The 26,510-nt window shown below is 38.5% G+C and overlaps 4 protein-coding genes across 5 annotated transcripts; 1 reads left to right on the plus strand and 3 right to left on the minus strand.

The window, feature by feature from the left end:
* Positions 1 to 2,037: 2,037 nt before the first annotated feature.
* mrpl24 (mitochondrial ribosomal protein L24) lies at positions 2,038 to 5,484 on the minus strand. 2 transcript variants are annotated; one of them, XM_023409785.2, is made up of 6 exons: positions 5,405 to 5,484; positions 4,956 to 5,142; positions 4,260 to 4,355; positions 3,683 to 3,786; positions 3,018 to 3,148; positions 2,038 to 2,473 (listed from the first exon to the last, which is right to left on the minus strand). In XM_023409785.2, the coding sequence occupies exons 2-6, from the start codon at positions 5,136 to 5,138 to the stop codon at positions 2,337 to 2,339; spliced, it is 651 nt and encodes a 216-aa protein (XP_023265553.1). In that variant the 5' UTR covers positions 5,139 to 5,142; positions 5,405 to 5,484; the 3' UTR covers positions 2,038 to 2,336. The 2 variants fall into 2 exon arrangements, with proteins under 2 accessions (XP_023265553.1, XP_023265554.1); XM_023409786.2 differs by having other exon boundaries at positions 5,337 to 5,455.
* A 1,508-nt stretch (positions 5,485 to 6,992) lies between these two features.
* On the minus strand, positions 6,993 to 14,290 carry LOC111657627 (hepatoma-derived growth factor). The gene is made up of 6 exons (XM_023409878.2): positions 13,835 to 14,290; positions 11,555 to 11,631; positions 10,944 to 11,082; positions 10,292 to 10,450; positions 10,012 to 10,200; positions 6,993 to 8,868 (listed from the first exon to the last, which is right to left on the minus strand). The coding sequence occupies exons 1-6, from the start codon at positions 13,919 to 13,921 to the stop codon at positions 8,848 to 8,850; spliced, it is 672 nt and encodes a 223-aa protein (XP_023265646.1). The 5' UTR covers positions 13,922 to 14,290; the 3' UTR covers positions 6,993 to 8,847.
* A 1,199-nt stretch (positions 14,291 to 15,489) lies between these two features.
* Positions 15,490 to 22,100, plus strand: prcc (proline rich mitotic checkpoint control factor). The gene is made up of 7 exons (XM_023409855.2): positions 15,490 to 16,392; positions 16,493 to 16,540; positions 16,982 to 17,470; positions 17,926 to 18,021; positions 18,252 to 18,398; positions 18,959 to 19,024; positions 19,988 to 22,100. The coding sequence occupies exons 1-7, from the start codon at positions 16,081 to 16,083 to the stop codon at positions 20,072 to 20,074; spliced, it is 1,245 nt and encodes a 414-aa protein (XP_023265623.1). The 5' UTR covers positions 15,490 to 16,080; the 3' UTR covers positions 20,075 to 22,100.
* A 259-nt stretch (positions 22,101 to 22,359) lies between these two features.
* Positions 22,360 to 26,043, minus strand: mrpl9 (mitochondrial ribosomal protein L9). The gene is made up of 7 exons (XM_023409856.2): positions 25,797 to 26,043; positions 24,120 to 24,279; positions 23,834 to 23,958; positions 23,689 to 23,742; positions 23,465 to 23,566; positions 23,239 to 23,322; positions 22,360 to 22,880 (listed from the first exon to the last, which is right to left on the minus strand). The coding sequence occupies exons 1-7, from the start codon at positions 25,875 to 25,877 to the stop codon at positions 22,563 to 22,565; spliced, it is 924 nt and encodes a 307-aa protein (XP_023265624.1). The 5' UTR covers positions 25,878 to 26,043; the 3' UTR covers positions 22,360 to 22,562.
* Between the last annotated feature and the right edge of the window lie 467 nt (positions 26,044 to 26,510).

Consider the following 26,510-nt stretch of genomic DNA (forward strand, 5'->3'; position numbering starts at 1 on the left):
TTTAAATAACTTTATTTATTGGCCTAAAACAGTCCAAATCTGTTCTAAAAGAATAAATACCCACCACATGTAATTAGGAAAGAGGACTTGACATTCAGCCCTGAATTCAAATGGTGACTGAATTATCTATGTTCACATTAACCAAAATAGCAATGCAGTTTTGTGGCTAATGTTACATGATACTCCTCTTATCATTTCTTGTACTGGCACTACAGACGTTACTGTAGTGAACTGCAAGCTAATCAAGCACATTTTAACTCTGTCCTCCCAGTCGAACACCTTCGCAGGATCGTTGGTTTGTGTGAAGGTGTTTTGAGATCCAAGAAACCCTGAATATGTATTTAGCAATTTTAAGTTTCTGGCGGACACAGGAGGAAAACTTTAGAGGTAGCCAGTTTGAATGTGTCGACCAGCTGGAGAGACTGGAGTGGGTGAACAATTAATGCTCTATCCTTCTTCAACAGCTGTTGTAAAAATGCCCTTCTACATTTCAATTTAACATTTTAATGGATGACATTTGAGTAGTTTCAGCAGGAGAAACACTGGTGTAACCAATAACATTAACGATGGCTCTGGACCATTGGTGTCTCAGTAAACCATGACAGGGTGACCGTCAGCCAGGACACACTGGAACCTTCACACTGGAATGAAATGTAGTCATTACTGATGTTATTGATTATACCTGTGCATTTCCTGTTCTGTGAAAATGTCCTCAGTGGGATGTGCAGTAGTGAGGATGACAGCACAATTGCAGCCATTTTTTCTATCTATTTCCCATCACCTTTTCTTTTCATCATATGAATTGATTGTAATCAAATTCTGATCAGTTTTATGTCAGTTTTTCCAAATGCATGCATGAATAAGTTTGCCCCCCTCTTAATATTTGCTTAGACACAGGAGAAAGGCTTGTGTTCTAAATTAAAACATTTAGAAAATTACTTTCATTTTGAGTACTACTGGGTTGATTTTGGGAGTATTAACTGGCTCTATAGATCAATTATTTGAAAGCTATACACTAAGGTAAGCAAGCAGTGCCAGTGTAATTCCACAGTGAAGAAACTGATAACATCTAATTGCAACCAATGGGCTTGATGGAAAAAGATGGTAAAATGAAGTTGAGATTTTATAAAAAAAAATATGCATTATGTGTACAACTGTACAGTTAAAATATGAATATTACTAAATATATAGTGATTCTGCTGTGACCTTTGACAGTATAAATCATTTTCTTACATGAAAAACATTCATGGGTGAGGTCATATTTGAAACCTGATGCAAAAACAGGGTTAGGGTTAGTCACAGATCACAGGAATAACATGCAGTGCCAGTGTATAAAGAGTCAAATGAGGTGAGTGCAAACTATCCAGTCTGTATAGTCTCCTCCCCAGCCATTTCCTTCTCCACACTGTTTCCCAGACATGTTGGAAAGACAGACTCATTTGTCTAGGAGCTTTAAGTTTTGGAGAGCAGCATGTCTGGGCCTCTGTAAAATAATATGGCTATTTTCAGCCTTATGAGTGATCCAAACAGGCTGCAACCATTACCATTATTAACCCTGCCAATACCAGGAACAATCTCAGTTTTCCAGACTTCCAGTCTGTACATATGATGTATTATACAACACTAAATGTCAAGCAATTTGCTCTCTCTGAGACAGAAGCTACTGTATTGTGTGAACTTGCATGAACATCAGTGTCGATCAGAATTCACTGCTCTCCTCTGTTCTCCTGATGTTGGCTTTAGTAACAAGCTTATTTCACACTGCCATCTTGGCTTCCCAAACTTGTCAATGGCACCAATTCATACCTGCTGAGTGAATATCATTCAAGCATTTGCATAGATGTGGGAGCAAAATTTTGTGTTCTCTTCCCAAATTACTGCATTACAGCCAAACCTGTAGTAAATGAAAATGCCTGTACTGCGTGACTCCTGTGTTTGTAAACTGTTGATATCATACTTTGTGATTTAGTTTTTCTCTTGCTTTTAGAAAATATGAAGTATTTCATTTGTAGAGCAAAATACAAAGAATTAAATGAATTGGTTTATGTGACATTTATTCATTATGTTATAAAGAAACAAACTATGATACCACTGTGAGAGAATGATTCAGGAAACATTTAAGTTGCATGTATGTTTGCACATCTGTTATACCTCCAAGCATTTCTGTATCATTTTGTCTGTTGCACCAGTATTTTACCATCCAAGAGCCTTACTCATGCCATCCTGACAGTGTCTTTTTGTTATGTCCTTCAGTATGACTCAGCATGACTAACTTCAGAGTTGCTGCAAAATCTGGGTAACATGATGGGGGACGGTAGTGTCTCTGATTTCTCTGGTCAGTACCAGTAGGACCTTCGGTGCCGCCTGTTGTCCTGAATACTCAGCTTCTCCATGACCTCTTCCTCCAGGGTTTTCAGAGATGGTACATATGTCTTTTCTAGAGTGTCTTCAGGACTGGTGTCTTTGGGACCATCTGTGAGGGTAGAAAGAAAAACAGACCACAAACAAAAATTTAACAGATCATGAAAAGTAAAAACAATATCTCCATAAGAAAAATGTTGTTGTTTACTCTAACAACCAGCTGTACTGGGACATTTTTTTTTTTTACATGAGGCTGTTTTAACTATATTTATTTTAACTAATGAAACTGACAAGGTAAAGATTTCTTTGGACAGACTGTAAAATCTCATCTGCAGAGTCAAAAGAGAGGAGCTTTAACTAACAGAAAATCTAAGTAACAGGAACAATATGATCAGATGTACAAGTTAGAAGGTTGCTCAGCATTGGTAAAGGTTTGTGCTACTCATGTAGCCTCTAGTTCAGAATAGATTTTTTCCACTGTGAATCAAAGACTCAAACTGCATCACTCTGAAACCTTTTTTTGGAATTCAAGTCTGCACAGGGTGGAAAAAAAGAGCTGGTTTTATGTGCTGACTGTTAACTACACATGGAACAAACTGCATCAATTTTGGCTCCTGAGAAGAATACCCCTCCAACCAAAACATACACACACACACCTTTCCACTGCTGTGGTACAATGCCATCTCGTCGCTCCAGAACAGGTTTAGGGATGATTCGACCCGTCCTGACAGACACTCGAACCCTCTCACCCTCCTCTGTGAATCTCCACTCCACTTCAGTGGGCTTCCTGGAAGATCAATGTCAGTATGTCAAAATCAGTCTGTTAAGATACCAAAGATCAGGTGCATTTATCTAAATAGCAATGGGACTCTGTTTTAACATTCAGAAGTAGTTTGAAGATCATTGTCAAGAAGAATTTAATTTATGATTTAGAGAACAAAACAAGCGTTAACTACAACACACAAACATTAAAGATGCACAGCGATGTCATGCAAACCCCAAAATACTTCAGTAGATTTTGACCCATAATTTTCTCCAAACCAGACCCATTAAAAGTCAAATATCACCTTAATATTTCCCTGTTGGTCACGGTTTTTCATTATGCAATGTTATAATATCAACACCAGGAATTATAGCTTTAACTTCAGTGCAAGCTGCAGTAATTGGGGTTGCAGATAACAATGAAAAACCATCTAGGAAAAGGACCACAATTTATTTTGACTGCTAACCTGTGGTTCAGCTATTGCTAAGGTCCTGAGAAGGGTGCATGCACATGCATATCCGCAACTATAATCCTGCATTGTCACAGGGCTTACCGTACCTGTCTGAGGGGTCAACGAGGGAGACATCACGCAGCAGCAAAGGAGCCTCGCTGGAAATGTAGGTCCCACGATAATCATGAGTTCGTCCGACATACCTGTGATGCTAATACATAAAACAATAGTTCAAAATTCTTCAATGTGTTCGTGGCAAAATGGCTTTTTTGGTGAACTTTGTTAGAAGTTACACCCAAACAAACTTGACCCCAGACATTTGGCTCCATCTGGTGGAGCTAAAAAATAATACATGGAGTTGTACACTGGTAATTAAATAAATGACCATGAAAATTTGGCAGTGAAAGATTGGCAACATCATCTCTGTGTGTTGCTGTATGTTGAAGCATCAGCACTTTGTGTTGAGAGAACAGATACTGCAAGCTTTTCATGTTCTCAACAGCAACACCATGTACACTTTGATACACAAAATACAGGTAGAAGTTAGCAATGCTTCCAATTTTCTTGAGAGAGACAGTGAGTTGATAAAAAAAAAAAAGAAGACAGAATTAGTGGTTATAGGCTGTGAATGTCCTATAAACAAAATCAATCCAGTTTTCTCTTTGAAAAAGATTACTTCCTTACTGTGTTCAGTCCCTCCAGCATAACCCAGTTTCTGTGTCTGAAGACTTGGATCACTTTTCCCTGCTTCCCTTTGTCCTTCCCTGCGAGAATCTCCACCTGAGAAACAAAAGCAGATACTTAACTTAACTCAATGCTGCATGAACATATCTTTTAATCTACCACTTGCTTTTATCAATCCAGGATTGGCCAAATATGTGAAGTTTTACCACCCCATCCACTGGATTCTCTTGTAATAATCAAGCATTATCTTTGGCACACATGTATTAATACTACCAGTATGCACAATACTACTAGCATCAGCTTTACTACCAATGCTGGAAAAATTATCAACACTTTAATTCTTTAAGTAAAAATATTCTGCTGAAGTTGGCTCAGCATTTAAAACTGGCCCCCACAGGGCCCTGACCTCAACATCACTGTGTCAGTCTGGGATAACATGCAGAGACACTGAGAAGAGACTAAGACAAGCCTAAATCCACAGAAGAACTGAAGAATGATACATTTTTTTCTGTTTAGCTACACTTTGCATTAAGCTAACTAATAAATAAAAACTATTCATAGCATTGTGTTTAAAACCTCCTCACTTTACTTTTGAGTCCTTAAAGTTTGCACAGTACTGTTTATGGAGGCATCATTATTGGTACGCTGCTATTTTGTTTCCTTAACTTGGCTTTTGCCCTGTTCTGAGCTTCTCACCATGTCCCCTCTGAGCACAGACCAGTCCTCTGGTGCTAACGGCTCCACGAACACCTTTCTCCTCCTCTTCCCCGGAGGGTTTTGCCTTTTAGCAGCCGCTGTCCATGGTCTGTTTGTGCCGTACCGGTAGTCTTTGGGCACAACAACCCTGACTGCCATCGACAGGAGAGTGGTCAGCCTCATTGTGCTGCGGGCACAAAATAAACCAAGGCTTGTGAGTTAACGCTAGGACAAACAGATGCATAGTCTCCACTGACAACACTCAAACCAGGCTAGGCTAACGTTAGCTTGCGGAGTTGCTATCAATACGTTGTGTTACAGCCGTTAAACATACACCACTGTTTCCTGAAAACATATAAAAATCTCAAATGGCCATGTTACCTGTCTCTTCAATAAGCCCCCCAGCAACAGCGTAAAGAAAACGGAGTGAACATGCAAAAAGATATTACCCTCTGTTGATGTCAATGTCACATGCAGCAGTTAGCGGCGCACCAACAGCATCAGCAGGCAGCGCCGCCTACTGGGCGGGAGGGCGAGATCTGGCTGTACGCATGCGCAGTTGCCAAATCAAGCAGAGACGAGTGATTTGCGAGCAGGATGCAGGCCCCTGACTAATCACTCATCCCCAGTGCTGTACATCAGAAAAGAAATGCAGTTTCTATCCATTTTGATTTTTGTCAAAAAATTTGCAGTATGAGTGTCTGTCACAGTACAGTACACAAGTACTTGTCATTTTCAAAACAATAAGCACAATATAAAGGTTTTGTTACAGACATCTGCAAGCAATTTTATTGCAAATATTAGTTTTTATAAAAAAAGAAAAAAGAAAAAAATGTGCAAATACAATTTTACAACCTTATTTTATTATTGGCTTTATGAAGTCCCAATGCTCTTGTTCTTTTTTTGTTTTATTATGTTTTCATTCATACACTTTGGTTGTAGCATCTGTTTAACACTTAAGTTATGATAAATAAAAAGGAAATAAGTTTTGATCAACAAAATTTAGAAGAAAAAAGACATGGAGGACAAGTTATTTTCATGTTCATTTGCAGTTTTACTCCAATATCCCATCTGTATTTATGATGTTTTGTCCAAGTCTTGAGTTATACTGCAGCATCTTTGCAGCACTAAACTCATTTGTATTGACCACAGCAGTTCACCTGAAAAATCTGGATTGGTTGAACTATTGAAATAAGCCCTTATTTCATGTTGGGACTGCTCATGAAGGCAGATACAGTTAGTTATTACAAGTTATACTGTATTGGTGCTATGACAAAGCTGTGAAATATTTATTGGACCCTTGTCCCACGAGACAAGAGTCTACAGTTTCTGAAGATCTGCAATTGAACATTGTGTTTGCATGTTCTATTGCAGGAAGTGGTTATCAATCTTGTGAGCTAGATGCACCAGCTGCCACAGAGATCATTTAGACATTAATACTAAAACAAAAATGCAAGAAAAAGTTTTATCGATATTATAAAAGGGGAAATGAGCAAAGATTTAAAACTGTATCACCAACTAAACACTGTATTTAAGGAACTCATACTCGACCAAACTCCATGACAAATTCAAAGCTGTCAGGAAATGTTATATAACACCAAAACTAGTTCAGCTATCACAGCCTGAAGCCCAAAACTGCGCTGTAAGCCTCTCTTGGGAGCAAATTATTTATGACAAGTGCATACACACACACATACAAAAAGGTGCCATTGTTAGTTTCATGCATTTGTAACAGAGTGAAAAATGGGATGTGAAATGATAAATTAGGTTTGGTTGGTTTGAACAGTAGATTTCCCACCTGCTTGACACTTGAGTTGTGAGCCAGGGAGTCTCAACAATGTGGTTTAGTAAGTGCTGTATGACTCAAGAGGGTGATTTTAAAAAAAGAGAAAATTAACTGCAGACAACCCTGTTGGTAAAACAGAATACAGTGACTAAGATCTGATTTCTTTAGGTGATTTCCAGTCTGAGGACGTGAATAATCTACAATAAACAAACAGGGTTTATTGGCTGTAAACATGAAACTGGAAACATGGGTTTTTGTAATCAACAGATTTATTAAATGGACTGGCAACTACAATAGTAAACCAAGCAGCAGATTAAGATGAATGGCAGCTTCCGAAAGTAACACAGAAAGCTAAACCAAGAATTACACTTGAATACCAAATTATACCCTTGGAATTAACTACAGATCTGAGTGGGGCACTTGAGCTTTTCGCATTTTGAAATCAGTGGTGTGGTGATAGGAAGGTGGCCATCTTAGACCCAACAGCCAGAAATATTTTCACTTTTAAGAGCTATGATTTCCCTTAGGTTCAAAATTTGATAAACTGTGGGCTCCTGTTGCCGAATACAGAACACTGAAGCAATGACTAGGACATCCAAGTAACATGGTGAAAAAGGCCAAGTATTTAGAAAAAACTTGAACCTTAAAAATTACAAATAGTGTAAAATAACAACACCACATATTGACCAACATGTCAAAACAAATGTTCGAATAAAACACATCTTTAAAACATCACAACTTTGTTTCACAGCCAAAATGATAAGACCATTGAAGTAAAACAGACTCGTATTCCAGTTAGGAGGGTAAGAAACCAAAAAGCCAGAAACTTAAAATTTACAGATTGTTCACTGTAGATTCTTTCTAAATTCAATTACTTTCAAAAAACACAATTTTGTGTAGATCAAATGTTGGTATTAAAATGTCAGCAATACATTTCAGAGCTGGAAAAAAAACATTTGGTACAACCAATTACTGAATACAAGTGTTCTTCACAATTACATCTCCAGTATCAAGCAATGGCAGCATTAATGTGAGCTAAGTAGGAAATTATAATAACATGAAACTGAGAGTTGAGTTGATGGATTTTGAAAGAGTTTGCCAGATCATTTCCCCAGAAAAAGTGGTGACTATTAATTTTTTCCCCTCAAAAATGCCACCTTGACTTGAAAAGTTTCAAGACCGAGCTGGGACACAACAACATTCAGGAATGTCTTTCTGCTTTCAATAATGCACATCATCAGTTACAGAAAGTTACAGAGGGGTTTGCAAACTAAATGTTTAAATCCTAAAATAGTTCTTCTCAAATGGGGTTTACATATTCAATACGTTCAAAAGCCACGTAGGCTACATGTGGGATCCTGTGCAATTAATCACATAATTTGGTCACCTGCAAGGAAGCATACTACAATGCAACAAAACCTGTGTTGCATAAAAACATAATAAACTAGTCGATAATTAATGGGGCAGTGAAAAAAAAAAGTTCTGAAAGTGCAACTCATATAACCAACAAGTGAATAGAGGATTTAGATGAAGCTGAGAGGCTAGGTGAAACAAATGGAAGTAAAACATGTAATTTATAAACTAAAGCTGAGATCATGGGTGAAAATTTGTTCTTGTTCCTGTACAATATCTACGTTTTAAAACCCTTAAGTCGGAGCCTTTGTCAAATAAATGTAATTTTTTTTTGTTTAAAATGTTTTTATTTTTATTTAATTTACTATATATTCAGTGTTTATTCCCTCTAAACTGAAAAAATGTTTTGACACCTAGCATTTAGTCTTTGTAATTATGTAATTGCACTTAGAAATAAAAAATATATACACACCAAAATCCCATTTATAAATGAGCCTTAAAGTGCTCAGTTCAATTGTTTGAAATCAGATTAGCAAACTTTTTGTTTCTGGGATATATGATATCCCAAAAATGGCAAATGAGGATTTGTTTGTCTCTTAATACAAACACTTAAGTTTTTTTTTTTTTTTTTTTTTTTTTTTAAATTCTCCTATTAATGAAACAGCTGAAATCTGGCATCCTGCAGGTAACCATGTTGATGCCTAAATTCCAGAGAGAAGCGTCAAAGGTTCTTGGTTTTCTTCTGAGTTGATGTTAAGCACTATCTGTCACAGGCTGCAGGGAGAAAAGGTGAAAGCAATTAGAGAAATTATTACAATTTCATTGAGGTTCATTAAATATCTCCAAGAGTACATACATTTTATACATATACATTTTCACAATGTATTTTTGTATGGTCCTTAAATAGCTATATAATTAGCAGTTTATTTTTTAAAACCATGGCTTTTTAGATGTGTTTTTTTTTTTCAGTGAGAATTTAAAAAAACATTGAAACAGGTTATAACTTTTTAAAAGGTTGCAGTGTTGGTGCATTCAAGTGCTTGTGGGAAGTTTCCATCTACAAGACTGGTGGATTGGACACGATTCAAGAAACTGTTATGTAACAAAGGGCCAAAATCAAATAATCCTTCAGTGAACATCCATGATATTTTACCATTTTCACTTCTGGATTTGATTTCCAAACAACTATTAGATCAAAGTACTTAAACTAGCAGAAATATAATACTTTTTATTTCTGAAAATAATGCTTCAAAAAGTGGGTTTGTATTATATTTGAGGACTATATACCTAGATATCTACTACAGCAGTTATTATTTTAGAATGGAGAGAGTACCGGCATAACAGCAGCTCATAAAGCATTGCATGATGGGTTGTTTGTAGCCTTAATGTAGCTAGGCTAGCAAGTGTCTTCACGTATGTTTATAATGCGAGTTAATCATCCCTGAAGTGTTCCATTAGCTCAGTCTAACATGTTTATCTGTCACAGAGGAAATTCCTGATGAGGGAAAACAAATCGAAAGCATCGCCTGATGTCCTTACTGACCGCTTCTAAGAGCCTGACCAGAAAGTGTGTGACTAAGACACAAGCTGCACAAATGTGGGATTTATGTTCCAGTTCAATTGAAGTATTTCATGTTTTACTTTACTTTTACAAAAAGGACTCTCTGTTGGTATCTTAGGGGCTAGTCTGAAAGTGTTTTGTATCTTCAGAAAGTATTTTTCCAAAAAGAGATATTGGAAAAGTGGTGTTTTATTACAAGTAGGGTCATCGTATAATTGGATTAATAGATGGTAATAGTTTTTTTGCACCAAGTTTTAAAAGGTCCTGCTCTATTTGAAAAGTGCCTTGAGATAACTTCTGTTGTGAATTGGCACTATAAAAAAAAAAAAAAAAAAATTGACTTGACTAAGTCTCACCTTATCTGCTGTTAATTGGCCTCCTGCTGGAGCATTTTCCTGGGCCTCTGGCTTTGACTCACTCTGCGAGGAGGGAGCAGTTGCCTTGGGTCCAGCCACATCGTTGAGCTTGGCCTCTGTGTTAGACTTGTTGCTCTCTACTTTAGAGTCACCTTCCACTCCTGTATCCTTCGGCCGCTTGGGAGATGCCTACCAAAGATTTGAGGAGGTGTCAGAGACAATGAACTGAATATGAAACTCTCTACTTGGACTGTGTATGACTGACAGGCTCAAAGCTCACCTCTGTGGACTCCTCTGCTTTTCGTTTGGTTCCTCCCCTCTCGTTCTTCTCGTCGATGACCAGGGCCCCTTCATCCTCATCACTACTGCCCTCAGCATCTGCTTTCTCCGAACTACCTGTATCCCCAGCTCCTTCTGATGCATTGTCTTTCTTTGATGACTAAAGGCAGAGATTTAAATATTAGTGTAAGAAAAGAAAAGAAAGATTGGGACCACAAGTGTTTCAAGACAAAAACTGGTTGAACACTCAAAGAGGACATGTCATACCGACATGAAGATTTTTGTGGAAATCATCATTGTACACTCTGGAGTTTTCTTGTAAACAAACGAAAGTTCTGATTATATTCAGTGTTCACACCAAAATGATGTGTGTATCCTACAGGTCTAACAAACATGTTGAAGTCTTTCCATTTGCATTCTTGCAAATCCATCCTTCTAGCTTGCAGTAATTCTTCCCTGGCTTTGATGGCCACTTGATGGCTACTTGTCCATCAGTGCACTAATGTGCTTTGCTTGGCTGCAAGTTTCGGGCTTTTTGGCTAAACAAGCCATTTGTTTTTCCTTCACTTAACCTCAATGCTTGATTATCGTTAGGCAACTCATTATGTGCTCCAAGTAAAAACATTGGGCATGTATCCTAAGAATTAACCCACCTCGTAGCCTTCATGTGTGACGGTGGGGTTGTTCTCGATCTCCCAGAGTCCCTCAGCAAAGCCCTTCCTCTTGTTTGCTTTTCCAAACTTCTCCTTACATTCATCATACGGGAACAAATCCTTTGCCCCCAGGAATGCCCTATAGTGGTCAAACATTACTCTCATTATTTTCTAAATATGTACACCCATCCAGTCAACCACACAATTTGTGTACATTTGGACAGATGGCAACACATTATATTTCCTCACTATATATTCTAACGATTAAAATAATTAGTCGATTCAGCTACATGAGCTTGAGCTACATAAATTTATCACAGACAATCATGGCCAGTTTAAGAAAACTTATCTTGGACAATGAGGTGATTAAGGGAAATTTAGATCTGACATTGTTGAGGAGTGGTCACAGAGTCATCGAAGTTGTAAAAAATTATTTTCCGGAAACCATGCATATCTATATGGAATTTAATGACAATGTGTCTAGTAGTTGCAAAGAGGCAAACATTAGTTCAAGTAAGATATTTAATTTTTTTCAAATGCTTCAAGTATCTGGCTTAATTTAGGCTCCACTTTGAATAAGGTTAATAATGTTAATTAATTAAAATACTCACGTCTCATGTGTTCCAAAAAAGAACACCTGGTATTTGTTTGAGGGCGACTTCACTGCTCCTTCAGGTAATTCATCAATCTGTGAATTAAGAATGTAGCCTGTTAAAAAAGGATGCTGATCAACCCAAAAATCCTCACAGCTCTTTAGGTAGTAAAATGATAATGAAGTAAAACACTAACTCAAAAGTAGATTCTGATACTAACGAACACAGGTCCTCAAGATCAGTGTCATATGAAAGACAGTCACTTATATTCTGAATGATGTTACAAGTTAAAAATCTACATTTGAAAAACGCATTCAGAGCTCAAATATGTATCCAAATGCCATTCCTGAGGATCAACCTGAATGGATTATTTTCTTTATTGATTAACCTGTTGATTCTCCTTTTCCTATAGTGAAGAAAGGCTTAGAAAAGGCACAAGTTGTGAGAGTTCAAGGTAACATTGTCACATTGCTTGTTTTGTTAGACCAACAGGCCAAAGCCCCAACATTTCTTTAATTTATAACAATAAAAGACTGAAAAGCAAATCCTCACATTTGAGCAGGTTGAACCAGAAAATATTTGGCAGTTTTACTTGATAAATTACTAAAGTTTTGATTTTTAAAATTATTGACCATTCACTTTGTGTAAATTTACTAACAAATTAACATTTGGGCTTTTAATGCTAAATTAATCTCATATGACTGGAGAATCATGCAACATAATGGAGTTATTTTAGCTTGATGAGCTCATAATGGCTACTGTAAAATCCCCTCTAATCTAACTCCTGATGAGCCTAGTGAGAGCAGGGGTCACTACGCTTCCTTCTCATGTTTAACATCCTTGCAGTGAACTGTTTTGGCTCCACCACTCTGCAAGTATTTGTTGTGTTTTATAGAGACATGGAGGCACAGGAAAGCACTATTATGATGGCTAAGCGTGGCGTCCGTTTGCCTCTGCCAGACCTCCTGCCAGACAGGCCTTTTGGCATTCCCAGATAGGGCCACTGTGTCAGGATAGGTGGGGCAGGGCCTGAAGCCTGCTGAGATGAGGCACAGCTGATAAGACTAAGAAAAAGGAGGGAAGAGGCACAAACCAATAATGACAGACAAGTCATTATTAGGGGCAATAACAGGAATTCATTAGTTTTTATTTAGAGGCACTTTTAATAAACCAAAGGTGAATTTTTGTGTGGCTAGGTGTGATAAATCTTAGTTAACTGCATAAATGGCTGCTGAAACAGAAACAATGACTTAAACTACAATCTAATGTTTCCCTCTCAACTCCCCTTCAACTACACAGGCCAGTGGTGGTTAAGGATTGCATGTTGTTTGATGTCCACATTTTTCCGTTGTAATTTTGGCTCTAGTGCAGTGTGGTGCAAGTTGCAAACTGTTTAGATTATTTTTATCCCTCCTTTCTCTTACTTTGTACGCATAAAAATATGATTGAGGCTGCGTTTTGGAGGCAAACTTAGTGTAACTGACTATAAAGTTCACATTTTCTCCCATGCTGACTGATTAGGAAAGACTGACGGCAATGTTAAGCTACTGTGTGTTTATTGACCACCGTTTTTAATAGCCGGGACCAAATTTTAACGTAATGGACATGATTTTAACGGCACGAGCAGAAACACTGTCACTTATCACAACAAGTGTAGGCAGGCAGTCATGTTTACAAAGTACCAAAGCATATGGCTACACAAGCAGCCATGTGTAGTTTGTAATGCAACAGTTATTTAAAAAAAAAAAAAAAAAAAAAGCAAAAAACTTAGAACTAATTTAACACATAGCTGAGTAACAGTGTGGCTTCGTGTTATTAGCCCAACTGTAACTTTACAATAACATTTTCTGCTGCACAGACGTTACTGTTGTGGGTGACATGACCGTTATTTTGCAGCCTACGTTCTGTTACCCAACTGCTCTTTTTAACGGTTAAGCTCAAAGTTAACATTAGCCTAACCTAACAGGCCCCCCTGGAGACCGAAGCGCCACATGAAAAGCAGCGTTAGTGGCAAAGCGCAGCTAGCAACGACATTCATATTTAGTTAGCCGTGCGTGGTAATGAGGTGTCTGCCCACACGATGAATCACTCGAAAGAAATTTGCAACCGTCTACGGTGAGCTAGCTGTGTGTGGATGCTGGGCAACGTTAGCTAACACGACCGAGCTAGGCTAACTCATGGTAGCTAACCACTGTTAGGCCTCACAGGTAAACAAGTGATAGGAGCAGGCTACCACACGGACTGAAATGAAGACCAAACCTAAAGCTGGAAACAAGATATTTAACGTCGTGTGCTTACCCTCGCAGGCCAGTGTGGGTACCCCTTCATTTTAGCAAACACAAGATCTCCAGGTTTGTATTCCTTTTGCCTGTTGGACCTCGGCATGTTTCTTGAAGAAATGGCTTGCTATGTCAGATATGTGTAATTAAAACACAGTGGTAGTTTTAATGTGAAACAAAATCCGGATTGGTCAGCACCTGCAACAAACAAGCCAGGCGTCGGTTTGTCATCCAAATAAACCAGGCGCGGAAAACTGGAGCGAAGACGCGACAGGCGACTTTTTTTCGCGGATCCTGTGGACTGTAACCACGGTCGGTAGTAGCGACACCGTTCTGGTGTGTGTTTAAATAACGTTACAAATTAGACTTAAATGCTGTAACTATCTGGTTTACACGTTATCCCACAATGCACTGGCTCGTCCCTCGGACTGTTTGGGTTTGAAATTGAAACCCGCTTCCCTCCGCAGACGCGCCCCCAGTACCTGATGAAGTTGCACAGTTAGCGCCCCTGTTGACTCCTACTGAGAATTTCTCATGTAGAAAATAACAGCACCAAATTTAGAAGAGCAGTCACTAAATTAGCTATTACCTTGATGATGTGAATGCGGTTTGATTGAGAGGGAAATTCACTTTTACAAACGCTTTCCTCTAATATATTGACCTTTTGTCACCTAAAGGAAAACTTAATTTACATGGCTGAATGAACCTGCTAGGATGCATCTGGGGAAAATAAATCTCCAATTATGTGCAGGTTTTCTACATCGCAGAAAGACCTGGACCTAGAAATTTAAATAGAAACTAATTTAATTGGAACTAAGAGGCTAGCCATGGCTGTCCCAATTCACTAGAGTTCCCCATGGCAAAAATGAACTACTGGCGCCTATTCAGCCCCTTGATTTTCCCTAACTTTGTATGGATATTAACACAGGAGGACACTACACAACAGGAGCTCAAGATTAAGTAAAATGCAGTGTCAGAACATTTCAATATCAGTCTATATTTATTAATTCAACAAATTACCACAAACTAATCACTACATAATGAACCAAGGAATTTCGCTGCCCTAAGGCACTGGAGCCATGGGCAGTTATCCCCTTTGCCCAAATAGTAATTTAGTTTTATGCTTGGCCCAAACCAAATAATTAAAAACAGCGGAATAGTATATAAAAGCAAAACACACATACTTTTGGCCATATTATACACGTTTTTGGCTATACAGTATCAACGAAGAGAATAAGGAGAAACACTAAGAAAAATTGAAACCAAAACCAAAAACAGTGTTTTTAATCACTTAATATAATTTATTGTATTTTTTGTGTTATATTTAGTCAGTTAACTGTTCAAAGATATTTTTTGTAATATATCCTTTGTTGCTTTGTTTGTATCCTTTTGTCTGACATGTAGGTCTAAATGGTGTTTCAAATCCCTCTCCTCACTGCCCGAAATAAAAGCTTTGATTGACATTAAGTTGTCCTAAAAGTAGTGAAATATTAACATTTTCAGTCTAAAAAGGTTAAAATTAGATTATAATATACGCGTAAATTTTGGTTGTAGAGCGTTATTTGCTAAAACTAGCAAATAAATAAAAATACTGAAGACATAAAGTCGGTGTGTTCTATTATAGCTCACCCAATGGTTCCTGAGACATTTTCATACTGTAAATTGATGTTGCACACTCGGTCCGTTAGGGGCGGTAAGTTATGTAACAAATCAAAATGAACACACGAATAAGAAATGGCTGCGCAGAAAGCTGCGCAACTGTCGTTTTTTCAATCATGAATGATGGAGGCGAATGTTTTGATGGAGTCTAGGGACTAACTAGATGAATTTGTTGGCGTAACACCACACTACAGTCGCCGGTTTGTGGTTTAAAAATATACCCGCTGCATCAACCGATGTGCAATAACAGTTCTGTGACGAATTTAATTTGACTAAGCAAGAAGTGGTCGGTTAGCTAATATCGTTTACTGCGGCGGCCTAGCTAGCATTAGCTAGCGCTGTGAAGTTGGGACAATCCTTTCATTTCATGAGCTCACTGTGAGGGCCTCTTTTAACCTGCTGTGCTTTCCATGATACTACAGCTCCACCTGGAATTATTTCATTATCACTGTGGCTATATTGATCAAAGCTTATCGTACCTTTAGTGGAAGCCAGATCCTCGGAAAGCCAGAGTGAGTACGGCTTCTTGAGAACAAATCAAGGGGAAGTGGTTATCCATGTCCACGAGCTACTGCGGATTAATAATCTTTAATAACATCAGCAAACATGTCTTTAGTCGCCTATGGCAGCAGTGATGATAGTGACTCCGAGGAAACCTCCACTTCTGCCGCACCGGAGAGCAAAGTCAGCGCAGGAGGGCTCTTCTCTCTCCTGCCTGCTCCTAAAAAGCCAGGATCTGCAGGTGGAAACGATGGACCAAGAAAGGAGACAAAAGCAAACCCTTCAGCTGGGGACAGCACGTCAAACGATGACCTACATCCTCCACCATCTAAAGGAGGCTTCCTTTCTAGTCTGCCTAAGCCGAGGAAGCGAACAGAGCCTGTCAAGATCACTGTGCCAGAGATCCAGAGACACGATGTGAGTACTGAGCCAGATCAACCGTTTGCATATACATATTGCAGCTCCTGTGGTATGTAATCAGGTTGTAATTCAGAATATATGTATTTCTTGTCCATAGTCAGACTCTGATGATGATGAACCAGCAAAAAAGAAACTACAACCTCAGGTGAGCAAATCTTACTGTGACAAGTTACAGAATAAAATGTTCCCTCATCTCTCTAGCCCAGATAATAAAGCAGTAATTCAGCTGTCATATCTGACCTTCTCTTAATCACATTATAGGATTGTACACATTATAAAGTGTTTGTTTTTAACTAATAAAACACTGGAGTTTAACTATCATCCACAATGTTTTGCATGTCACACTAGCACACACTGCAGACAGAGCAGTATATGGTATCCATACCAGCCTAGATTTAACTCTTCTACCTCCCTCTTTTGTTTCTCCTCTGATTTTCTTCTCAACTCTTCTACTCTGTTAATAAGGTTCTAAATGCATAAAAAGACAGGAAACCAGTGACACAGAATATATTAATCTATTCCATTATGGTAAAGTAATTTCCTGAACTCACACTTCCCATTTCCATCCATATCTCGTCTCCTTCAGGGTGCAGGCTCAGGCCTGGCTGCCCTTCTGCCACAACCCAAAAACCTGACAGTGAAAGAGACTGACAGAGCCCTGATTCCTCATGCACTCACCAAAAGGCAAGAACCCAAAGGACCCAAGCCTGGAACGCCTGCTCAGGGTCTGCTTGGTTCTAGTGCGTCACCCTCTGCTATCAAAGCTGCAGCAAAGTCAGCCGCCCTGCAGTTGGCTAGACAAATAGCCGCTGATGACCAGGATAACGAGGATGACATAACCCCACAGAACTACTTCTCCCTAGGTGAAAGCTCCCAGCCCCTCCCTGCAGTCATCCCAAGCTTAGATCCTGAGCCAGGAGCCCCTGCAGAGCCACCTCCTATTGCAGCTGCTGATGAGCCTGGTCAGTCAGATGCCCCTCTTGACTTTGGGGGGAACCACGAGGGAGCTGGTGCATGGGGAGGTCAATATTCTCAATATCAGCAGCCCATGACAGGCCCAGAAGCTTTCCCTCAGGTAACCTTGATTTATACAGTTTCTTATAACCTTATGACCTGACTTGTCATCTGAATGGCTTTGTACTCAGATTACACGCTCTTTTCCACTTGTGTTACCTCTATATAAAGATGTTTAAATGAATTGTTAAAAAATAAGGCTGGCCATGTCCTCTAGGAAGAGCTGAATTGTCATATGAACAGTCTCGTGATAAGATCTGAGTGTAGCCATGGAAACCACGACTGCTGAGGCATGCATGCTCTCGCACATTATCTATTCACATACCACAGATATACAGCAAGGATGGAAATGAGACACAAGCGCACAGTCACATGCATTAATGATACAACATAAAGACACTTAAAGGCTACAGAGCCACATACAAAGCTTAGCCTCTGAATCCTCAAGCATTCATACTGAAGAGAACGATCACCATGTGAGTGACCGCACAAACTTTTTTTTTTCTACTTGGGCAGGAATACTATAATGAGTCATATTACCAAGATCCTAACCCCGGATTGTCGGAGGAGGCTGAAGAGCCTGGCCACTCTGCCATGTTTGATGATGAAGCGGTAAGAAGAAGAGCTCCTTTTTCCCCAAATTATTTTTTTGTAGATGTCATACTACTCCACACTTTCCATTAACTGTTTTTAATGTTGCAGCTGTCATCTGATGTGTTGTTAAGCTTGTGTTTGTCTGTTTCATTCCCTCAATTTAAGTTCAAAAACATCCCCTAATTGAGAAAAATGTGAAATGGGGCTGCAACAGTGTGACTCAAAGAGCCTTTTTTCATTTATTTCAGTTCATGCGGCTGCAGGGGAAAAGAAACAGAGGCAAAGAGGAGGTGAAGTTTCTGGAAATCAAGGGAGATGACCAGCTCAGTGGCAACCAGCAGTGGATGACCAAGAACATGACAGAAGAGAAACAGACCCGCCAGTCCTTCAGCAAGGTGACCTGATCTCTGTCACATGGGGGTGTTTTGCATGTGCAGGCCCAGAACTGACAGGACTGGGTGTTAGGTTGCTTCAGTTTTATGTTGATGTTTTTGCTCATTTGCACAAGGCTTGTTTCATTGAACAGGGGCAAGATGTTGTTTACTTTTGCTTACTACTGATTAATACCCAGTTTAGACTGGGAACATGTAAAGGCATAAAGGAAATGGCTTTGGTAATTTGACTTTTGAGGTTTCTACCAAACTACAAAATGCAAATGGACTTGATGTTTACTAAGCTGTTACAAGAATGATGAAGAATGATTTCATGCCAAAGATATAAAAGTCAAACATATAAAAAAAAAAAAAAAAACAACAAAAAAAAACCATGTAAGCCAAATATTTTCACATCTCTTACATGAGTTTTTTCAGTTAGGCAAAGAAACAAGATATGCATGAAGGTTTCACTGGGTGGACACATAAGCTAGCACACACACAGGACTGTCAACTAATTATAAGCAGGAATACTTTTGTGTTGTAATGTAACTGTGGCTACTTTTTCTCTTTTTTTACTGCAGAAAAAAGGAGAACAACCTACAGGACAACAGCGGCGCAAGCACCAGATAACATATCTCATTCACCAGGTGAATGCTGCTAAACTTAAATTCTACTTTCTGCATTTCTGTTATATAAATTTCATCATGTATTCATGTCTGCACTGATTTTTCCATGTAGTTCGGGCCTTTTAAGGACTACACCTAATATTTAAAATTTCACTTTTTGGTCAGCTTATCTTGGACCACCAAAATAATTTTATTATCTGTCTGTCCAGAGTTTTTGGTGTTTTTTTTCCTGTTAATTATCTGGTGAAAAGTCAGAGTAGCCATAGTGCAAGACTGTTTTAGAAAATTTGGAAATTTCCAGCAGGTTTTTAAGGAGATACAGAGCAGGGTGGAAGTCAAGAGTTTCTCTACCAAAATACCAGGAGTCTGTATTCCCATTGTGACATGTCCGCACACATCCAGCTCCATATTTTTGGCTGCCATGCCTGTTTGTGCAGCGCAAACCTCAAGCCTTGTTTTGACTACTGTATGCCTGTGGTTTTTCTACGTAGGCTGCGAAAAACTTCAAGGCAATCAAACTATACCTATAAAAGTAGATGAATTTCTCTTAACCTTGCTTGTTTAACTCAGAGAGAATTTCAGAGAATTTGTCTGTTCATTGAGTAATGTTGGGTGTTGTTGTATCACACAATATGTTATTTGTATACACCTCGGATGGTAAGTGTTTGAACAAGCACACAGGGTGGGGATTATTTGCATTGCTGCACTGGTTGTCATTCAGAGCTCATACTTGCACTCAGGGTTTCGGCTCATCAGGTTTTCCCCTTTATGTCTGTGGCCTCAAGCATTTCCAAATTATAGCACATGGAATTTAATAATAACAGATTAGACACTGGGTTGTCTCTTTTTCTTTGAAAAATTGGTTACATTTGCCAAATAGTAGTGTGTTTTTAAATCTTTGTTTACCTTGCTGAAAGGCATTATTTGTACAGCATTTAGTTTTGCAAAATCTTACCAAGATTTACTTCATTTCTTCTTACACAGGCAAAGGAACGTGAGCTGGAGCTGAAGAACAGCTGGGCAGATAACAAGCTATCACGCCGGCAGACCCAGGCCAAATACGGTTTCTAAATGTCACGCTGCGGACTCTTGGTGACATGTGAAAACCCTGCATCAGAAAGTAGAGTAGAGCTTTCCAGATTTCCCAAACAAACGGAAGGTTGTGTTTGGGGAAGAACAGTATAGATACCTTAATACAGATTTTTCCTCTTTTCCTCCATCCTGCATTTGTGTTGAACTGTTAATATTCAATAGTTGTTTTGGTCCTGTTTGATAAGGTGTTACTTCCACATTGAAAATCCAGTTACAGCCATTAAACTCTCCTTTGACTGTAGTTTATCATGAATAAACATTATTTCACTTATTTTCTAAACCGGCACTATAACTATAAATAATAGTGTAAAGGTGTTTTTAAGATACCTTTGGTTAGTCAGTGGCAGAGAGGATGTAATGTGACCCTGAAGTGGCCATTACAATTATTTTTTTCCCTTTTGAATATGTGTTATTCCTGTTCATATGATCGTGGACATTGATGTATGAATGAATGATGTACGTGACGTCCCTATTTAAAAGGCTTGGTTCTCTTGCAATCAAACAAATATCAGTAAATGTTGATAATGACAAAATAACTGGAGTCATGAGAAAGCTCTGACACATATACATACATACATACATACATACATACACACAATAATATTTATATGTTGAATCAACAACTTTGTAATGAAAAATAAAAATGATAATGGGAAACAAACATGTTGCATTTGCTCATAAAAGTGCATATCTGAGTGGCCATTATTTATCCCCGGTTATTATTGATAAATTGCCAGAGAACCAAACCTGCATTTCAGTTCTTTAGTGACGATCAGGCTAGAGAACCATATGATTTTTAAAAATCATTAAACAAGAACTTTACCTCAGTTTCACTTGGTTGAATCCAGCGTGCATCCTCCAGGTTCAGTACATCACGCAAAAATCCCAATAATGGGTCTTTGCTGAATTGATGAGCCCCTGATCCATGAGATTCCCAAAATTGGGAATGCATTTATGTGAAGCTGATGTTTTATTTTAGCTGGTTGAGAGGAGGCTTTTACAATATTTCTTTCTCCTGCTCCAGTTTTTGGCAAATTCTGTCACCATAATGAATCAGGAATATCTGTGTATATGTCTTGTCCACAGCCGGTGTGCCAGAATGTTTTGAATAAGCTGAATACTTTTTGTTAAGGGAAAATGCTATGAACTGTGCAGAAGTGAAACAAAATACTGCCGCCCTCTCCAGCTCTGGAGAATATCGCAGGTATCTTCAGTCTTTTAGACACAAAGGTGCGTGTTGCTTCAAATCCTCCCACACTGCAAAGAAGCCTTTTTTTAATGGCTTTTCATGGAGGCATTGACATCATTGTAAAGTCTACCATGTTTTCCTTTTTACTTTATCAAAGCAATAGGTTGAAAACCCTCCATCAGTATTCTGTTAGTTCTTAAAGAGTAGCAATGTGAATTCATGGGCCAGCTTACTACTACATGCACTATTTCATATACATTGGATTTCGCAAAGAGCTCCACATGTAAACTATGGCTGGGTACCAGTAGTGGCTCACTGTACCAACACGTGCGCAACCTGATCTGCCTCAAAGCCTAATCTGATGTTTGGCAGACATATCTTAAATATACTAGCAGTCCAAGGATTGCTTTGAAATGTTATATTTAGATCACCTGCAGTGCTTGTGTAATATATCTCAGAGACAGGAATATAAATTACAGAGCTTCATCTGGTTACTTTGTGAGCTCGGGATTTTTCTTATTGTTGCACCTTACCCTTGATTTCCCTTAAGATAGTACAAAGAACATTTGCTCTAAAGCTCTCTATAATTAGCAAATCTCTTTAATGTATCATTAGTCACATACACACAGGATTGGTAAGACATGCCATGGTACTGTGACCTGAGCAGATTGGAGGGGTGGGGGGCTCCTAATGTTAAGTTAGTTAGGCAACGCTGGGAAAGACCTTTTTGTGTTTACCTTATTCTTTTGTTTATGAGTGTTGTGCAGTTAAACTTCATCAATAAATCTTTTCCTTTCCTGGCTCCGCACCTTTAAAGGCCACTGGGCAGTTTTTTATTATTACTAGTATCACAATGATGCAGATGAAGTAAAATAATAAAAACAATCAGTTTATCCCACTATAATTAACATGATGAACATAATTCCCCAACACAACACTGCATTTTCCTCCCATAGCATTTTTTAAACATTGTGGTCAGCCTACTGAGGAAACATAACCTTTTATTTTCCACAATATTAAATAACACTGTATTTACAGTGGTCCTAAAATTAGAAAAAAAAAAAAACAACTTACATATCACTACATTATTGTTTAATGGTATATCGACAACCATCAGAAGGATACACTGATTTAAGTGACAGGAGAGGGGTTGTGTTGACTTCTGTGTAGATGAAAATCCTTTTAATAATTGAACCCAAACAGTTTCTATGCGTGTATTGTGTATTATAGGTAAACAGAATCCACTGTAGTTGTGTGGATGTCTTCATTTGGAGTCCTTTAATCTTTTTTCGGCCTGTCACTTGGTGGTGCTGTTGTGTCTTGAGTTGTCGGTGTAGCTGAGGCTGTTGTTTCCTCAGCGGCAGAAGCTCCTCCTGAGGCTGAAGCTTCACTAACTTGACTCACAGAGTCTTTACCAGCCTCCACTGCTGCATCAGAAACGGCCTTCACAACTGCTTCCTCTTCATCAGCGGCTTCTGAAATGTCTGAAGCTGTCTGCTGCTGCTTTTGTCTTTTCAACTGCTGCTGGTACCTTGCAGATTGGTCTTCATATGGCACCAGTGACAAAGGGATGCGAACTGTGTTTATTCCATTAACCTGGAGGATAAAAATATTAAGGATAAACATTCTAGTAGAACAGCCAAACTTGCCACTATTTTTTAACTTCCATGCAGCTTCAGTCAGGTGTGACACAAAACAGGTGCTTCCTGGGTGAAAAATTAATAAAACTCCAAGGAAACATTAAGTCTTTGTTTTATGAGGTTGCAGAATTTTTCAAGGACATAATTTTTTATTTTTTTATTTCTTGCAACATGCATCACCCACATGTAATAAATGCTTATCTGCAACATTTGAACTATTTGTCAGTTGTTCCGAATCAGTTTTTAACTACTAAAAGGCATCTATAATTTGGAGCTACATGCATATGATGCACTGAAAAATAAACATTTCTTACCGTTACTTCACACCAGTAATCACCCAAGTCCTTGATTGGCTCAAATGGAAGACTCAGTGCATGAGGTGGAACAACAACTCCCAGCTAAGAAAAGGTTTTCGTTAAAGTCAAAACAATTACAGAAGCACTTACTTAATGTCAAGTAGCACATTTCTCAGTGTTTTGACTGAATCGTGTGTAATATGGGAAATAGAGAGGAAAATGAGGATTAGAGAGATTGACATACCTTCCTGAAAAGCTGTCTGCAAACGCTCTCTTTAGTGAGCTGGAATTCTTCAGAGGGCATTTTGTTGATCTTCAGCTTGGAGCGTTTAAGGAACTCCACTGTCTGTAAAAACACCAGGAAACCTTTGTCAAAAAACTGACAGCTGTTGGGTCCGTCGTTCCTTACACTGAGACTGAGAGCCAGGCATTAAGACGGTCTTTGAAAAGTGAAATACGAACACTCACCAGTTGTCCAGTGCGGGTTTGAATCCTGTCCTCTGGCCTCCCCTCGCGCAGAAGCTGTGAGTAAAAGAATGTGGCAATGATGAATAGCTAAACTCTGCAGACTAATATGTGCAGCTACGTACAAACATTATAAAGCAGTACACACTCTTAACTCCTCAGCAAACATCGCTTTGTTCTCCTGTGATGGATACACAGCGAGACCTTCGGGCAGCAGCTTATTCCTGGCAACTGATTTTTTCACAAACACAGTCTCTCCTCGCCCACCGAGCTCTGTCAGAACAAACCAGGAAAAAAAAACGAAACTTCAAGGTCATCATCCCTTCATATATTGACTCTATATTGATTCTAAGTCCCTAAATAAATCCATGATGGGTCACTTCAGTTAGTAATTTAGGTTTATCTGATCTGTTTAATGCAGTGATGATACTCACTTGGTACCGTCTGAGTCAGAATGAGCTCCATATTCTTCTTGGGAGCGTTTTTGGTGTCTTCAACCACCTTGTAGATTCTGTGTCTTCGAGGGTGAAGCCTCGGCGGGCTGCCTGCTTTTGACAAGGGGACCTGCCACCATCGCTCCACCACCACTGTATTCTGTGGAAACATCAAGCACCCAGACATTAAAATCTGAGCCTGTGCAGATGTTCAGTATATGTCAATTCTGTGGGTCCTTTACTGTTGTTGTGTTTCAGATATGCCCATTTTAATAAAGTTGTTTTTGTTAAACAGCATCAATCATTCTGGTACTACATTAAAAGTTGCATTAGGTGACATGCTGCAGGGAAGAAAATCACAATAATTCCAGTTCCAAAATCTAAGCACTAAAAAGTATCAGTGATATTTAGTTAACACTTGTGACTAGATGATAAAGTGCATCAGTCCATCTGAAAGTAAATGCATGCTAACTTCCTTTGAGGAGATTAGGATCTTCTGGTTTAGGATATGTAAGATCAATATTGTAAAATGAAAACAGGAAATAAAAGAAGACAGCACTACACACATTAATCCATGCACTCAGATTGTAGATCATAAAATAAACATCCAGTTCATATACCGACAAGCCAATAAAAGGTTTTTATGAAATCCTATGACTAGGGCATACTGATTATAATAATACCAATACATCTGGTTTTAATATATGTATCTGTTGTAGGTAATCCATCCATCTGTCTGTCTGTACAATGTCCTCTGTATTTATCTCCTTAGTAGCTTTGAGTATACAGTTGTATGCAAGTCCTAACAAATCAACTAAGGCCTAGAGTCAATTACGGTGGCCCTGAGAGCTCAACACACTGCAACTTAAGAAAACACATGAAATAGACAAAACACAAACAAATTCAGAAAACATATTCATCAGTTTGAGAACACGTGTGTTGCTAATACCCACAACACAACCAAATACACGAACACTTTTTTGTTTTGTTTTAATTGTTGTAGAGAGCCGTTGATTCAACTGTATAATTATATTGGAGGCCGCAGTTTGTGCTTTTGTTGAACTGTATTGCATTAAACAGAGATTCGTTGACATAAATGGGTTGGTCAAAGTAATTCAAATAAGTACAATTCAACAGTAGAAAAAACAATGACTTTGAATGATCATGCAGCTGGATCAACACCTCAACAGTTTCAGCAAAAACTAAACATTATGTCCTTAATGAAGGAGGATCTATTACGCGACTGTTGTATTAGACTGCATTAGTTTTAGCTCGGTGTTCCCCATAAACTGACAACTGAGTGTGTATACATATATATTTATTTCATTTGATTTGTAATGTAATTTGTAATATTTGCCTGAGCCCATTTTATTTTGCATATAAAAACAATAAAAGCTAAAGAAAAAAGTATAAATAATGCAAGGTATATTATATTACGACTATAAATGCAATGAGAGAAGAAGAGTTTGGAAGCATAGACCTTGTTTTAGTTCAGTCTCTGTCCTCCGGTTTTATTATATAACTTTAAGAACAAGGTAACACTGGCGAAGATATAAGTAGTAATTTAGTATTTACTGCAAGATGTTATGGTACTGCTTGGCAGACAGGCCTAGGTCAGATCAGTGTTAAAGAGTGACAGCTGTGTGATATTTAATTGAAATGTGCAGAGACGCTAACCTGAGCAGGAGTCAGAGACAAACTCCTGACAGCAGTCTGGCTGAGCAGATCCTGAAGGACGCGGCGGCCTGAGCTCCACATGTTCAGTCAACACCGCAGACAACTGCCTTCAACTGTTTAATCCGGACAACTTTCTAAAATGTTTTTATCACAGTCTCTGTACAGCCGACACAACCATTCATTTATCCCTCGGTCACCGCTCGAGTCACCGCAGCGTGTACGCTAGCTAAAGCTAACGAGCGTCGGTTTTTTAGTGACGTAAAAGGACCCCACCTGCTCCAATAGTAGTCCCGAAAGAATCCTGAAATGAAAGTCCTCACTTGGAAAATATCATAATCTTTAGAAACTTGATGTAACAATACAATTAAATCTAAAATAACTCCGCCTTTCTTTCATTTTATTTTCTTTTATTGTTCCACAGTAAACAGTTTGTAATTGCATTTTTCACACATCATGAATAAAATGTTACGTAAAATGCACCAGGATGCATTCAATGAGCTGAATTTTTTTTTTTATTATTTTATTTTTTTTACATTTTTTAATGTTTTTTTTTATCTCCACTGATTAAACATCTCACCTTGCTGAAGTGATGCAAAAGTGTATTCCAGTGTGTTAGTACACAGTAACACCATGGACGGCTTTTCATATTATCAAGTGACTTTTTTGGTTCATGATTAAAGCTGTTCCTGTATTATTTTGCAGGTAATCATTATT

This window comes from Seriola lalandi, unplaced genomic scaffold (assembly GCF_002814215.2).
Source record: "Seriola lalandi dorsalis isolate HSWRI2012SDOR001 ecotype SW California unplaced genomic scaffold, Sedor1 jcf7180002054408, whole genome shotgun sequence".
NCBI classification, from domain to species: domain Eukaryota; kingdom Metazoa; phylum Chordata; class Actinopteri; order Carangiformes; family Carangidae; genus Seriola; species Seriola lalandi.